General features: G+C 38.1%; 1 protein-coding gene across 1 annotated transcript in view; it reads right to left on the reverse strand.

Moving 5' to 3' along the window:
- The window catches only part of LOC140232275 (uncharacterized), an 85,467-nt gene that overhangs the window by 13,177 nt on the left and 54,706 nt on the right, over positions 1-17,584 (reverse strand). Inside the window, exon 2 of the mRNA XM_072312406.1 lies at positions 11,362-11,485. Coding sequence (XP_072168507.1) covers positions 11,362-11,485 — 124 coding nt within the window. The remainder of the gene's footprint in view (positions 1-11,361; positions 11,486-17,584) is intronic.

Below are 17,584 nucleotides of genomic sequence, written 5' to 3' on the forward strand. Positions count from 1 at the left end.
TTTCTATGCCATATGAGAGGCAACACACAATACATGCACCGGAAAATATTTTGCGTACTAATGTAATAAAAAAGAATACCGAGTGGATAATGCAGAAAGGCATGGACCTACTTATTAGTGACTAACAATGGGATAGGTAATACTCAGCGTTCAACATTGTTCAACATCCTTCTCATAGCTATACCTTCATCTGGGGTGCGATTACAAGGTACTTCTGGGCCCCATTTCATAAATGATGTTAGGATGTCAACTCTTGCTGGAATGGCAGTTGTCATGGTAACGACAAGAATCCAGCTTCCTGATTGGCTGTTGCTATTGGAAGTTGCCATTCCAGCAAGAATTGCTATCCTAACATCATTCATGAAATGGGACCGTGGAGTGGCAAACAAAAGTGCATAAAACATTTACAATCCTCTTCTCTCTGCAATATGGCGTCATTAGCATGATCATAAAGTAGATGATGAGTTTTTGTTTTATTTCCAATCCTATCTGAGAATACTGCCGATAAAGAGAATGATGAGCCTGGTCCCATCATCAACAATAAACACATATTAAAGCTCTCCGAAAAGGAATATCGCTTAAACATTTTAACCCCGGACACTGTAGCCGATCCGTTTTGGTTTGCCAAAAGCTCCATTTTCCTCCTATGCCCCTTCTCACCAAAGACAAATTATGGACTACCTCTTCCTAATTGACCAATCAGAATGGAGGATATGAGTTGTGCGACAAGAAATTGACAGAAAAATTTCAAACATTCGGGACTTCCCATCGACTTTCAACCACGCCCTTGATGTCTTGCTTCTAATGATTATGATAATGACATTGGTAAAAGATGATAATGATAATGACAATCAATACAATGTTATCATGCATAACAATCATAACTAGAAGCAACGGGCTATTAGAGATACTGTAAGAAAGTGGGAGACACAACAACGACAACATTCCCTACAACATTTCAAATGCGTGGGTATGGAAAATTATCGTCTGTTCTGACGGATGCGGCCCAGCAGGCGCAAAAACACAGACACCAATCACAATCATTGCTATCTTGGATTCGCATATGGTACAACACTGCCATATTGGCTCAGGTAGCTCTCGCAGACTGCTCCTAAATGCCACGTGTTTTATTCGATGCAAATAGCTCCATTAAGGTCAGGCACAAAAGAAAAGCTACACAAATACACACACGCACACGAACACGCACACGCGCGCACACACACATACACAACAAAGAAGCACATAGCTCAACTCATGTATAATGAAGTTTCACTCCTGAACGCCATGTGTTTTATTCGATGTAAATAGCTTTAGGGAAACACGGACCAAATTTAGATCCTACGGCGCGGCGGGATTATTTTCGCGCTCCAGTTTCGATGGTCTGCGATCCACGGATTGTGCAGCCTGCTTGGTCTTGGCATTTTCATGTAGGTACTTGGCACTCCGTGAAGGAACATAGCGTGCGAGTAAAATGGAACAGGCGTGCTGACAACCTCGTACGTGGAACTATTTTAACGCTCACAGAGTGGGCACATTTTCTTGGCCTCAAACCAAATGAGCCAGCCAGTCATTGGGGGAAAAATCAAAGTGAAAAAAGAGCGTTGGCAGAGTCTTTCACGTATTTAACATACACACAAAGAGACACACAGAAGCAATAATTAGACAACTCACAACCCCCCCCCCCCTCGATTGGAAGAATCTCGGGTGGAACTCTCCGAGGGTTTTTTTTTCCTTGATTTGTTGATTACTTTCGATTTTTTTCTTTAACTGATCATGAATATTATGTTTCATGGTTACAGAAAAGTTCCACGAAAAACAGAATAGAAAGCACAGCAACAAGGAATCGATCGTCTGGTTCCTAACTTCAGGACGTAATGAATGTTATTAGCCTATACGTGCAGTATTGTGACATTTGAATGGAATTATTTTCTTCTCTTATTTTTCTTTTCTTTCCACGCAGAAACGTGCTGATGAAATGAAGCATAGGGGGCGCTGCTGATCTAAGAACCATGTACAGTGCATGGCTCTGATGCAATCGTCTGATTAATAAATCTGGCTAGCAAGCTAGTGACATATTATCAAGTTGAAAAAAAAAGGATAAAAAGTGAAGGAGGCATGCCTAGACCAGCGTCATCTCTCTCTCTCTCTCTCTCTCTCTCTCTGTATACATTAACATAAACATGACAAAAGGCAGCATATTCGTATCATCATTTTTGCAGCTTACATAGTTTCGCACGCGACGGTTTAGGAAGAGTGCGCGTTGGTTAAGAATAAGTATTTGTCCATATTTCTCATCAAAATGGAGAGAAAATATAGGTCCTGCACGTTCTATATCATTGAAACTCCGTCACAAAGGACTACTGTGCAATTTTATGTCACTCTTTCCCCCTCATTTCTCGTACACGTCATTTTCCGCCATGATACCTAAAGTCAAGCGCTCCGTCAGCCTGGTCAGTGTCCGTCATAGGCCCTATACAGAACCGCAACACATACCATCTCTCGAAGCAAGTCGTGTCGAAACTGTAAACTTGATTTATTAATTGCTGAAAGGGTTGCAATCGCGTCTAAGTTATTATCTAGCCCTTAAGGACCCTGTTGAATAAAAGAATACAACTTGTTTCGTATTTCATTTACGTTTAATGATGATCCGTATCAATCAAATCAAATGAGACCACGTTATATAGAGGCTCTACACACTCTCTTTTGTGGCTGGTATATATTGGATGAACTGAGTTTAATATCGATATGTTAAACTATGTTATACATACATTGCACATGAACTTCAGTATAAATGCCTGATCATTACTGTTTCGGTACAGAATGTTTCAAACAGAATGAATTGATTCACCACATTGCAGTGATGTGCGTTTAATTCAATTCAATTCAGTTCATGGTTTATTCAATCATCTTCGCAGCTGAGTAGCTGAATATTGCGATGATTGTGTATACATAGTAAAATGACATAAAAATAACATAATTTCATTGATTAAAACACAACATATAAAACATGAATTATACTTTTCTAATACTTTGTTTTAAATATAAAATCTAATGAATTCATAAAATTATTGCAAAATGTCATCATACCTGTAATTTTAAATGATATAAGTGCGTCACGAAATTAAAACTGGATAAACTCAGCAATCCTGATATGAAAACATAATAATGAACCAAGTTAAAAAATGCTATTTGATAATTCCTCATACAGTGTATCCAATCACCTACCTAAAATGTTCAAAATATAATCTGCAGGGAATTACTCAAATAATTTTTACATTGTAAACAAAACGAAAAAACAAAAACAAAAAACAAAAAACAAACCGAACGTACAGCAGCTGTACAGAGAGACCAAACAATCTTAAGACTAACCAGCTAACCGCCATTAATTTTGCTTTAAGATATCTTCACAATTTTACGGAGCAGACATTAGCTCAAGAATGTAATAAATAACAAATATCATTATGAGATATAAAAAAGCAACAACTGATCTAAAATATATCCAGAATACACCAATCATAAAAAAATGTTATATATAACACATAAAATTCTTAATTGCAAAGGGAATGAGAAATATAATTCTGCTATTGCTACACTGTATATTCTTCTGCTCATTTCAAATCTAATGAATTGATAAACTCATCATAAAAATCCAAAATATGCAGAACTATCAGTGATACATATAACATGATTAACAATTACCACATAATTTCCATCCCAGTACTTACTCAAAAATCACTGTTGATAAAGACTGCATATTTATTGTACAAACATAACTTTAAAAGAATATTACTTAAAACATTATCAGTATATACACATATATTACTTAAAACATTAAAAGTATATTCAGACTGTACACGTACACATGTACATGAACTTCAAATAATAGATATCATTTCCTTATGCCAAATCTTAATCATAATACTATTCTTAATTCAATAACTAATGGGAACTTTATCACTTGTTATTACAAGAAAATGCCAATATGGTCGGACGGACGTACTGAAAAACTGGAAATCCGGAAACGAAATGGATTTGGCATCTTAGTGAGAGGGGAAAGGAAAGGAAGCACTCGTAGGTAGGCCCTAAATACATACATCTTTCTGGCGTTAAAATTACGTTCTGCGGTGCCTAGCAACATATTAGCACCGTCTATAGGCGCGCAATAGTCACGTGACACGCATGAAGGGGATTGGTTTGAAAGGCAGCATTCAGAAGCGAAGTAAAGGCATGAAGAGAACGCCTTGCTTCCTTGCTTGTAATAATAACATTGACACGTACGTATAAAACTGGAAAGTGTCTAGCACCTGTTTTCGCGCTTGTTTCATTGGTGTCGGATGGACACGAAATATCACTTTGTATTAAAGGTCGATAATTGGTCATAATGTGATCACGTGACAAAAATGCAGCGAGGACCGAAATCGTTATATTGCCTGCAGTGGCGTCACGTCAGGTAATATAATTCCGAAATTCGACTAGCTGCCGACGTGGCTAGAGTGAAATGATCCGTCTTTATGTAGATCATTAACTCTATCAAACATTCGTGTTGTCTGTCGTTCTAATATAACACTCTTGACATACAGACCCTTAGGATTTTTATAACACCTTTCAAAAGGCAGCATGTGTACAATAACGACAAAGCAACTGTCAGACAAATTTTAGTTCCACAGCTGTTACTTCTACTGCTACTATTGGTACTATCTACTATATTTCTACTACAACTACTTATGTTATTTCTTGTACTATGATCTTCCATACCACTATATTGCTGCTGCTGCTGCTACTACTACTACTGCTTCTAAGTATATCTGTATAGTAATAGTAGTACTACTACTACTATATAGCAGTAGTAATAGTAGTATATAGTATTAGACTAGAGTAAAGTAGAGTAGCAGAGTATAGAGTATAGTAGTATTGTAGTGGTAGAAGTAAGTATATAATGGTGGTGATGATATAGCTAATAGTAGTATAGTTGTTGCTTTCACAGCAGGAGCATTGGTAAGACCCACTTGCATTCGACATTTCTATTCCGCAAGTAGTCACGTGAAAGCACCTGTATGAAGAACATACGACAGAAGCAAACACTGAACAAAAACGCGCTGATGATATCTCCTGGAATTCTCTGCCAACGACGAATTAGTGATTCCTCGAACAAAGTTTTGAATTTCTTCTTCGTTATTCTGAGAAGTGTACTTCATCTGTGTGTAAATAAAGGCGCACGTGTATGAACCGTACATACTCTGCGAAACATGAAAGTTGACTTATAATAGGATTTATTCCACTACAAACTGCGAAACGTTTGCATAACACCATGCATAGAAGCAACTTTTGTTGAAGAAGAGAACGCCTCAGAAAGTGATTCACATAATACAGGCAAGCCGCGCGACTGCTTTTGATCCCCGATTCGATTAGCAAAGCCACATCTTCCCTTTAAGAGTAAGGAAGCCCGATGAATATATTTACTCCTATTTTAACATCACAAGCAAAACAATTAAGCTCCCCTGCTCACGCACGGAGGTAAAGTGATTTTAGTCCCGTCGCCATGGTGACAGCGGCGGAGAAACTCCTGAGAAGTGAATCCCACTTCAGGCGCTGTTGCATTTTTCGGCTTCGACGGTGAGCTGGAATAACATGATTGACAGGATCGTGCTACGCCTCGGCCGCGCTTTAAATGATCAAATATTGCGAATTCTATTGACGGTATCAAGCCAAATCTAATCCGCGAATGCAGCGGCTAAATTCGGATCCGATGATGGGAGACGAAAATAATAAAATTTGCATGGTCCATTGCAGTCAGACACACTTTAAGACGGGCAAAAACGTAAAGTGCGTAATGGTGGATAATTCACTTTCTGTAGCCAAGCAGATTCGGGAATTATATTTACCTGAAGCGTGCACTTTCACAACAGTAAATTTTTAAAAAAGTATCCACTTCTACTTTCATTGTTTATTAGAGGTTTGTCCTCAATTGAGCGATTATTTGAGTCGGCATATGCCGTATGAGTCCATGATTTAATAAATGCTATATATGGATAACACGACACATCGACGAGTTGTTTCACACCAACTTTGTCAGAACTCATAAGCACTAAGAAAAAAAAAATCCAATTATGAAGGCATTACCAGTTTTAACACCGTCAAGATTTCCTGTTCACAATTTGTATAATGTAACAGAAGATTTGGAAAGCCTAGTCTCTACTCTCTAAAAAAAAAATCGAGTGAAAATATTCACTCTTGAAGGAGTGAATACAAACAAGAGTGCATTTAGAGTGAAATTGGAGTGAATTTTGAGTGAAAATGTTCATTTTCACTCGTTTTGGAGTGACCTCAGGGATCACTCGAAGATTTGGAGTGATTCCTGAGGTCACTCCAAAACGAGTGAAAATTAACATTTTCACTAAAAATTCACTCTTGTTTGTATTCACTCCTTCAAGAGTGAATATTTTCACTCGATATTTTTTAGAGAGTATTTTCACAAATTTATTGGTTTTTACGCCCTATACAGGAAGACGAAAATAGAAGGCTTATAACCCGCTCTCCTAAGCTTCAACTTTTTCGAGTCTCTAATCGACGTATCACAGTCAATCAGTGTATATAAATGCTTATATTGCTTGGACACAAAACTATCAGATACTGTTGTGCCTAACAATATTTTGAGGAATATATTCCCATTGAAGCAAATGCCCAAGAAGGTAGGCCTACTTTGTTTGCCGGGTTCAAGGCAAAATACACCCCTGCAGAAATAAATTACAATATGGGTATGCGAAAACAAAAGAAAAAAAAAAACGTTTGAAGGATGAGGTGGCTCGAAGCATTTGAAGATTGGGATTCTGTCCAAGAGGTCGTGATGGAAACTCTCAATCCATAGTGTGAGTCTGAGCTGACAAAAAAGCTAACCGTAAAACCATCCTTCCATTTTACAAGGACCACGGCAATTAATCTTTCATGATGATAAACAAGCATGCGCCTCTTTGATAACACAATGATGACGTCATTTGGCGCCAAACAAAATTACGCGCAAATGATCAGTAGAATAGGGTACAAATTGAGGAAAATTTCTACACAACATGATCCTAGTTTACTTTAACGTTCTCTTTCAATCATGTCCGCTCGTACGTCAGTAACATTATTACTTGACGGGGGAAGGGATCGCGCAGTTGTAATCGCCCACCTCCTATAGTCCTGCCTCATGTTGTTTGCGTCGGTATACTATGTAGCACAATCATTACTTCTCTTTATCCCCCCCCCCCCTTCTCTCTATCTTTCTCTCTTTCTAACTCTTGCTCTCATTTTAACGGCGTAGTTTGGGCCAAGAAATACCGCAAAGTGAAGAACGTTGCAGCCAATAAAAATTATCCACCGTCTATAAAACGCTGCGCAATATTAACAACTATCGTTAAATTTCACGTCTTTGTTAATAAACAGACGGGCAAGCACATAAAATTTCATTTAAGGTGTTCCCTAATATCCTAGTAGAGAGGGAAACGTGTTATCACAGGAAGATATCACCTAGTAAACGTAACCGGCAACGTGTGAAAAGGGAAACTGAAGCGAAATGGGTTCTGAAAAAATTCTAATTGCTTATTCACAGACACGTCTGTAAATCACGGCGTATAAAACCTTTCAACATATATTGATCTATACTGGTCTGTTTAATCTACACATTCATTTATTATTATTATTATTATTTTCACTCCTATACTCAATCATGCAAGCAGATGAAATCTTTTTCTTGTAACGATTTGTTTGTTAGATGCACAGTATCTACGAAAACCAAAATCGCCCATCCAATCCCAGTTGATACCAAAGGCCAATCGTAGACGGAGTAGTAATTGGATCACAAGCATAAATAAAAAGTGTTGATAATTAATCAGAAATAAAATGTGTTGACAATTCATCAGAAATAAAATGTGTTGACAATTCATCAGAAATAAAATGTGTTGACAATTCATCAGAAATAAAATGTGTTGATAACCCTTTGATTCTTCCTGAGGGTATATAAACCTGATTTTCCTCTCATTAATCATCCTCTTGAAAACATTGAGAACATGCTTACCGAAACGACGGGAGTGGGTATAGGTTCTTTTCAGGGCCACATACATACCCAAGAAAGACTACGTGGTGCACCGTTAAGCTTTCTGCCATGCACCCAACGTAGATGTAATCGATCATTTAAATTGTTAGATTTTGGCGGAGTTAACTTGATGAAACTCAATATACGAAATGATCGCAAGAACATGTGAAATGCCCCTTTTCGTGCTTTCAAAAACACCCTTTGAGTACAAAATGATTACAACAGTAAAATTACAAAACAACTGAAGTATGCTCTGAAGAAGCAAATTTGGAATCAAACTTGTTGGAGATGGCTGGCATATAGGATTCTGCTAGCATTCATAGTATACAAAGCATTCTGTCACACTACATTTCGCATGCATGAAGAATGATCATGTTCATATACCCGTCTGATCACATCACATCTTTGAGGACATCACATTGTCTATACTCTTTGATTGGAAGAATGCTATGCTGTGAAGATTGATATATCTACCTTATCTTGGACGTTCAATCTCCATTGATTTTGGAAATTGAAACTAAATACCGTTAAGTTCCTTATGCATCTAGAGTAAGTTTCTTACAACGTCAAATGCAACTTATGAGTTATCATGGTTGGGATGAACAAGACTACGATAATAAAGACGACAGTATTTAGACCCATAAATATTATATCAAGCGAAGATGGTCATGATGATGACGATGCCAGTGATGTCGACGGAGCGGAAGATGATACGGATGATGGTTAGTATGAAGATTATTGACGAAAATGTCGAAGACGATTATACCAGTCCTAAAGACATCTCATGTTTCACGGCTGCAGCTAAATATCAAGCTCTTACTTGTTATAATACATGAACACTCCTCCCCCACACGAACACACACGCACATACACACACACACACCTACACACGCACACACACACACAAGTAAGTTACTGCAGTGACATTATACTCTCCAGCGGCGATCTGAGTGAGTTTTGATTTCTACCTGTACTGGAGGACGAGGACAAAATGTGACGAGGAATTCGATCACCAATCGATACTATATACGACAACATGCATGACTCGCTGGCGACTATATCCGGTTTCCCTGACGATCTTTTGCCGTATCATGTACAAAAGCGTGCGTGTTTGTGTGCTTGTGTCTGTGTGTGTGTGTGTGGGGGGGGTATGTATGTGCGTGTGTGTGCGTGTGTACGTATGTTTCTTAGTGTGTTACATAGTGTCTATCCGCAGAGGCAGAAGGCGTTTGGGAATGTAAGGAGGGGATTTAACTCATTTTACAATTTAACGTTACTCTGTCCAAAACTGTTCAAAGATGTAAAGAAAAAATAAATAAATAAGTGAGAAAATCAAAGTCAGGTGTCAGCCAATCAGAATTGAGTATGCAAAGATATATGTTTTTTTTTTTTTTTGCTTTTTTTTAACTTATGTTTGATCTCAACTATTCTGCAGCAGGGTCTATAGGAGACACACCTTCTTGTCTCTTGCAACATGTTTTTGTTAGCTATGCAAGACTTCAATGCATGTCTGCAAGTTTGTTACTTAATGATATAGTTAATACCGCAGAGGCTGTGGTGAATGTCGTGTATTATTGTACAATTTATGAGACTCATGCCAGCCCTGTGCTGGTAGACAATAATCAAAACATGGTAAACATCCATTCCCGGACTCGTAAGCAGTATATTACCCATTATAGAGTCATGACCAAAAGGGCAGGGTGGCAAAGATCATTACAATAATTCATTTTTTTTTTCTTGTCTCATCTTGAGTGCAAAAGTTTCTAACGATTTCAATTTGTTTAAAGTTAAGGTGATTTTTTTTTTTTGCCTGATTCTGGTATCGTCATAGCAGTGTAAGGCCAGTTACGTTTGTATATGAATCATTTATGTATATTTTTCTCTCTACATTTCTTTAATTTTGTGTAAAAATGTGAAATCCGTACATTATCGTATTCAATTCGCTATCTCATTGTGTGAATGACTTTCCCCTCTTACACTTTGGAAGTTATCTAGGATTTGCATTAAAAACGATACCACAAAGATCGGACAAGAATGCGCATATGAGTATGTTTGTGTTTACGTACATGATGAATAAGTTTGTGTGAACGTATGAGTATGATGCGAGTTGTATGTAAGTACATGCAAGTTCCTACGTATTCTGTTTTGTGTAAGCCCCGTACGATTCGGACTGTAGGCGCTCTCACCTGCCGCGATAGCCGCTGCATCGCAGCTCATCAGCTATCGATCGGTTTCCAAGGACACCGGATCGGTCGCCTGAGCCAGGTGAAAAGTGGGGTAATGAATGGGCTTAACACCACTTGATTGCAACGGAAGGAAATAGGAGGAGGGGGGCGGCTGAACGCGCGCCGCCATAATGTTCGTCGCTCACTGATTTCAATCAGGGACGTAGATTTGTGGATCACACTGAGAATCATCTTTCGGGAGAGTAAATATTGACGTAATATTGACGGGGCCACAGGAGTATGATACTTTAATACAGCGCTTCGGTAAAACTGCAAGGGTCAGATAAGAGGCACACACTAAACTGAGACAAGGAACTTGCGACGGCGCAGTGAATCAGTCTGCGAAATTCAGACGTCAGTTTCAGATGATGTGGGTGAAAGTTCTCGATTTACGATATTTGCAACCTACTTCGAACTTTTAATCACTCATTTTTACTTTCAATGCCTCGACGACTGATTTGTTAAACAATGGAAAGAAAAAACTTAGCGTCGAAAATGTAAGGCGATATATATAATATATATAATTATGTATATATATATATATATATATATATATATATATATATATATATATATATATATATATATACATATACGTGTACAGTGGACTCCCGTTATAACGAAGTCCTCGGGACCGGCAGTTTTCTTTCGTTATATCGAAATTTCGTTATAACCGAACAAATAAACAATAAAGAACAAAAAGTGGATAAGTTTCCGGCCTGAATTTTTACTTCGTTTTAACCGGAATTTCGTTACAACCGTGTTCGTTATAACGGGAGTGCAGTGTAATAAAAAGGCGCCAATATCTTCTCAATCCTGTAGAACCGAATGTCTGATAAAGATGAAAAGCCATCACGCTTCACGCTTTCAAATCGTGTTTTAATCTATAAGGCATTGGACTGTGCGGATGTGTGTGCGTGTGCGTGTGTATGTGTGTCTGTTTGTGTGTGCGCGCGCGCGCGTGCGTGTGCGTGCGTGTGTGTGTGTGTGTGTGAGGAAAAGAAGAGAAGAGAAGAAGAGAAGAGAAGAAGAGAGAGATGAATTCGAAATATCGCCTTGACTTACCCATCTGTGTTGAGCCGATAGACAAGAGCAATGGCGATCTGGTAGCCCTCATGCCGGCAGTCTCGGGGACAATCACACTGTGAGTCCCGATGGTATCTATCTACTGTTAAGGCCAGATTATAAGCTGGAAGCAAAGAGAAGAGAGAAAAGCCATTGGATAAAACTTGATAAAAGTGATTTTCATTTTCGATCAACTTACGATTAGGACTTGGTACTGGGATTCGTTTTGAGAATCAGTAGTGACTCTCTTGAATTCAATCATTTTCTGAGATCAGATATCAATGAAACTTTCTTTGTTACTCTCTTTCTTTAATTTGACCGGGTCTACCTTATAAGTCAACTACAACATGCTTTCTACTTGATATAGAGTTACCACAGCATTTTCAAATCGGCTCTCTTTTAAATCTTATGATTTTCAAAGCGCTGGAAATTTGACACTAGTTATGGTTGCTCTGTCGGTATGAATACTCTAAAAGTGTTATCAGATAAAAGCATGACGTAATGATGATGATGAATGTGATAATAGTAATTGTAATGATGCTAATGATGATGATGATAATAATGATGATAATAATGATAATAATAATGATAGTAATAATAATAATAATAATGATAATAATAATGATAATAATAATAATAATAATAATAATAATAATAATAATAATAATAACAATAATGATGATAATAATAATAATAATAATAATAATAATAAAAGATAATAATAATAATAATTCTTAAGTTCTACAGGAGATCGATAATTAGAAGGTACAGTTAAGACCTGTTCATTCAGTCAGTCATTCAGTGAGTCATGCATTCATCATCTCATTCACTGTTAACGACACATGTTATCAGCATTCGGACTCAGTAGCTTGCGAATGCACACAAACAAAAATAGAATCATTATTATGAATTGCCTGTCCCTGGACAACATAAAGAATTCAGCAATGATCATTAATATTTAAGCGTGAAGTCGCATTGACGTCACAATACTCAGTGACTTAAAGGACAAGTTCACCTTCATGGACATGTGGATTGAGTGAATGCAGCAATATCATCGGTGAGAGTTTGAGGTAAATTGGACAATCCGTTAAAAAGTTACACATTTTTGAATTTTCTGCTCAGTCAAGGCTGGATGAGAAGACTACTAGAGCTTGTGATGTGACATGTGTACAAAGATATTATGAAAGAATAAAGAAAATTCAACATATTTTCACTTTTCTCGCATACAAAAGAACACTCGACTGCTCTCTTTCAGGAGGCAGGGGGAATAATATTACCCTTAACATACGTCGGTAACAAGTCGAAGAAATGTGCACTTTGTTAAAAAAGTAAAGTTTTGTGAAATTCTCTTTTTATTTTCTTTATATCGCTGTACGTATGTGACATCATACACTGTAGTAGTCTTCTCCTCCAGTAGAGACTGGGCAGATACTTTAAATATTCACAACTTTTAAACTGATTGCCCGATTTTCCCCAAACTCTCACGGATGTGTTCTACTAATATTGTTGCATTCACTCAATCCACATGTATATAAAAGTGAACTTGTCCTTTAAATTTCAGGTATCAAGAGACACAATTATACCCTAATAAAAGGGGCTAAATTGTTGTTATCGGTATAGCCTTCCACTCGTATATTGAACTTATTTTAATCCATGAAATACTTCGGAGAACATAATCAGAGGTAATGTAGGGCTATTGTGGAATCAATGATATAATGACTGATTTTATTCAACTTCACTAATTGGACTCATCAGAAAGAAAAAAAAAAAGAACAGATGAATTAGTCGGTGTAGATGATACCAGCATGGAGTCTCTGTATGATCTGTTATCACACGCGGTTTAATGGTCTCAAATTGCTCGTAATGGACCGCAACCCGCACGAGATAATAATTCATGATACGCCACTGTCAGTATTATATGCCAAGGGAACCTAACCCCTCGAGTCTGCCATGTGATCGGACAGAATTCATTGCGGTATTATGTTACTTTAACTGTAATCCTTACAAAAATATACATATTTCGTAAAAAATACACATGACCATATCGAGTAAACTCTACAGCGTACACATCAGTACAATTCCTTCTTTATAGGTGGAAGAGAAAGGTGAAAAACAAAACGAAACAAAACCAGAGAGATGTTGCAGAAAAGAACAGCGTTGCTGTCTGAAAGTGAGGCCTGGAATGATAGGTACATTAAGAGATCAGTTTTCCTGCGCCGTTGCCATGGCACCCAAACCTCCATAATACGCTACCACGATAATGATTTCCAGCATAACACAATGAAGTATTGGTTATTTCCATCTTGTCTAACATGTCCAAGCAGCTCCCCTGGATCTTCAACTTGCTTTCATGGTAACGAAAACATGGTAATTCAAGTATACATCCATCCCCAGACATATGTCACCGCTGCCGAAGCTTTTGCTATACATTGTGAAGACAAAAACACGGAGTGCACTACGACATAAACTGTCAACGTCGCCGTCGTATATGACTCGAGTGCAGACATGTAAGAAATGTTGTCGTGAATCTTAAAACACAGCAGACGGCAGCGAAGATTATTCTGGTTCGCGTCCAATTAAACCGTGCGCGTTTCGCTCCGGAACTGTTTACGTAACATCGCCATGCTTTTTCGTCCCGTCCGCTGTTTAGCGATGGCCTAAACATCTTTGAATAAATATTTGAACTTCTGAACGCTGACATCGCTTTGCGGGACAAGCTGCCATACACGTTCCTCTCGCCTTCCAAACAATATTCCGCTCAACCTCAACAGAGATTGGCAACAAATGAAAACCATTCACATCACAGGCAAACAGAATACTCATCCACTTTCCCCTCAATCCACAGAATTTTTAGCACATTGATTCCAATGGCCAAACTTTCTAAACCATGTCCTTTTTATGCGCCTCTCATGCCATTGCGTTTGTGAATTCTCTTAAAGTTTAATGTAGATCCGAATGGTCGGAAGAGAGACAATGCCAATATACATGGGAATGTCTGAAGGTAAGACAGGGAACAGAATAGATTGATAGATCGATAGATCGATAGATAGATCGATCGATGATTAGATAGACAGCCAGAGAGAGAGAAAAGAAGAAGAAGAAGCATTGACATTGACATGCATTATGTCATCGCTTGTAAGGCTACTGGCCAAGTAGTTTTTAGGACACATAAAAAGCATTAAACTCACAAACACACACTGACACACACACAAATGGACACACACACACACACACACACACACAAATCATCGCTATTACCACCATACAGGGCAACCCTTCAATAAAACAAAACAATATAGCAAAATAGAACAAAATACAAAACAAACTGGGCAGTTCCCCCACACATTTTGGTATTAAAATAAAAAGAAACACAACACAATACAAAACATTATCTGTTTTGTTGGCATTCATATTGATGGAGGAGATCAATTTGTTATTTCTTCCATAATGATCAGTATATCATAGCAGCAAACGCTCTTGTATTACGAATTGAATTGATTATCAAGATTATGGTGTCACGTGCGCTTTCCAGGGAAAGAACGTGTCATATACGTCTGCAAGCCCTGGCGATGATAAGCTTGTCACGTTTAGAGGGTGGTGGAGAAGCGCCAAAATGCTGTTCAACAATCAGGTCATGTCCGCACAGCTGCATGTTCACTACAACTCTACGCTCGAGAAAACTTTTTTGTTAAGCTTTTCACTGTTTTCTTTTTTTTTCAAAGCACAAGCGAAGAATGCTGAACATGCAGAAAGCGAGCGAAGAATCGAAGTGTAAGTTTGTGTTCCCGAGCGCAGAACAGGGCTCAAAAGTGTGTCTCAATATAGAAGACAATCGAGATCAAGCGTCACTTGTGTTCCCCTTGACACGGTTCCCTCTGCGAGAGCTGGGTGCCGATAACCGGTGAGGAGAAGGAGGAGGAGGGGGAGGGACGGGGATGATTTATACGTGCTAGTATTATAGCTTAGAATGTGTGAGTGCTTGCTTAGAGGAGATTGATAGATAGATGGATAGATAGATAGATAGATGGATAGATAGGTAGATAGATAAATAGACAGATAGAGATAGATAGATAGATATAGATAGAAAGATATTAGTAGATAGATAGATGGATAGATATAGATAGATAGATATAGACAGATAAATAGATAAAATATAGATAGATAGATATAGATACATAGGTAGATAGATAGATAGATAGATAGATAGATAGATAGATAGATAGATAGATATAGACAGATAAATAGATGAAATATAGATAGATAGATATAGATACATAGGTAGATAGATAGATATAGATAGATAGATATAGACAGATAGATACATAGGTAGTTAGATAGATAGATAGATAGATAGATATAGATAGATAGATAGATAGATAGATAGATAGATAGATAGATAGATAAACAGATAGGTAGGTAGGTAGATAGAGAAAGAGAGAGAGAGAGAGACAGACAGAGACACTACAGAGAGACAATATTTTCTCTCTGACATACACATTGATAAGTTGAGCTGCTGTTATTTCGTACAAGACAACTTTGCGTTTCATTACCGCCTCTCATCTCCGCGAAAGCACTGGCAGCAAAATGTTCACCTTCTGAATCAAAAGTTAACTGCATCCTCAAAGTCAAATTATAAGTAACATCAGTAACATCACGACATCAGGTCATAAACATAAAGTTGATCACAAGAGTTTGGGGAGCTCATCGATGATCAACCATCTGATAAAGCAAATAGGTATGGTATGTACACCAGGGGTCCGTTGCATAAAAGTTACTATTATGGTAACTTTGCCATCCAATGGTAACTACCATGGCATGCAACAATACTCAGCACCCAATCAAAATCAAGAATTCCATGGAAGTTACCATTGGATGGCAAAGTTACCATAATAGTAACTTTTATGCAACGGGCCCCTGATACGCCTTGGAAAGTGGGTCATAATCCTGTTAATACTACATGAACCTGGTTTTTGGGATGCGCATGCGCACTGTCAATGCACTTGTCTGCGCAACATGTGATTCTCCATACCTCATCATCTCCCATTGAGCATACATATCAGAACAAAGTGTGTCTGTCAAACACTTCAGTCAATACATTTGTCAAACACAATCCCACCATGGTTCCTTCTCCAGAAAACGCAAGTGTCTATAGTTTATACCCCCCTTCCGCTCTCCTGCCCTGCCCCCCCCCCACATCGGCTTTGCTATCAAACATTTTGTGGAATGCGGCGTCCTCTGTGTAGACGGAGCAACCAAGGTGTTAATGGGGGCTCACATGTGGCGATTTCAGCTCTGTCGACCCAGGAGGGGGAGGGGTAACGCGGATCACGTAGGAAATTGCGTCAGGAGCCATGGGACGACGCTCTAGGACTTCATTTACTGCCGCGGCGCTGTCCTGGGAACAGGCGGTGGATTCTTCGGTGGGTCTTAGAGGGAGACCATGGGGAATAGAGATAGAGGAGAGATGGATGGAAGGATAGATTGACGGATAGATGAATCGACAGAAGCAGTTGGATGATGATGTAGCAGACGGATAGCAAGAAATGACGGATACTAAGAAATGCCGGATATGAAGAAGTTGTGGGCAGTAAAGAAATTACTGTATTATAGTAAGAAATTACGGATATAAGAAATGACGGATAGTAGGCCAAAGAAATTACTGGTAGTTAGAAATGACGGATAGTAAGAAATTGTAACAAATAACGGATAGTAAGATATTACTGATAGTAAGAAATGACAGATATAATCTTACAGTAAGATATTACTGACAGTTAATGACGGATGTAGTAAAAACAAAAGAAGGATAGTGAAGAAATGGATATCGGTAAGTATGTAACAGAAAGAACCAAAGATTAATACGTAGACATAATTATGGACAAAGAACTCGATACGTAGTTCACTAAGCAGACGTTACAAAGATCAATAAATTTGATAAAATTGTAGATATATCTTGTGAAGAAACAACAGACATAATAAAATATGGACGTAGCGTATAGAGAAAAACAAAGGAACGTAATGGAAAGGATAGATATTATCAAAGACGGCCTGCCAATAGAATGTGTTATTTGTCTTTAAAGCAGGGATAGATAAAAGAGAGATTGAGAGAAAACCAAATGCATAGGCGGTTTTTGATGACATCCATTATGTACATTTAAATGGCGAGAAAGAGATAGTTTATTATCGTAGGCTTATTTACAAGTGCCACCATGCGAAGGAAAACGTG

This window comes from Diadema setosum, chromosome 8 (assembly GCF_964275005.1).
Source record: "Diadema setosum chromosome 8, eeDiaSeto1, whole genome shotgun sequence".
NCBI classification, from domain to species: domain Eukaryota; kingdom Metazoa; phylum Echinodermata; class Echinoidea; order Diadematoida; family Diadematidae; genus Diadema; species Diadema setosum.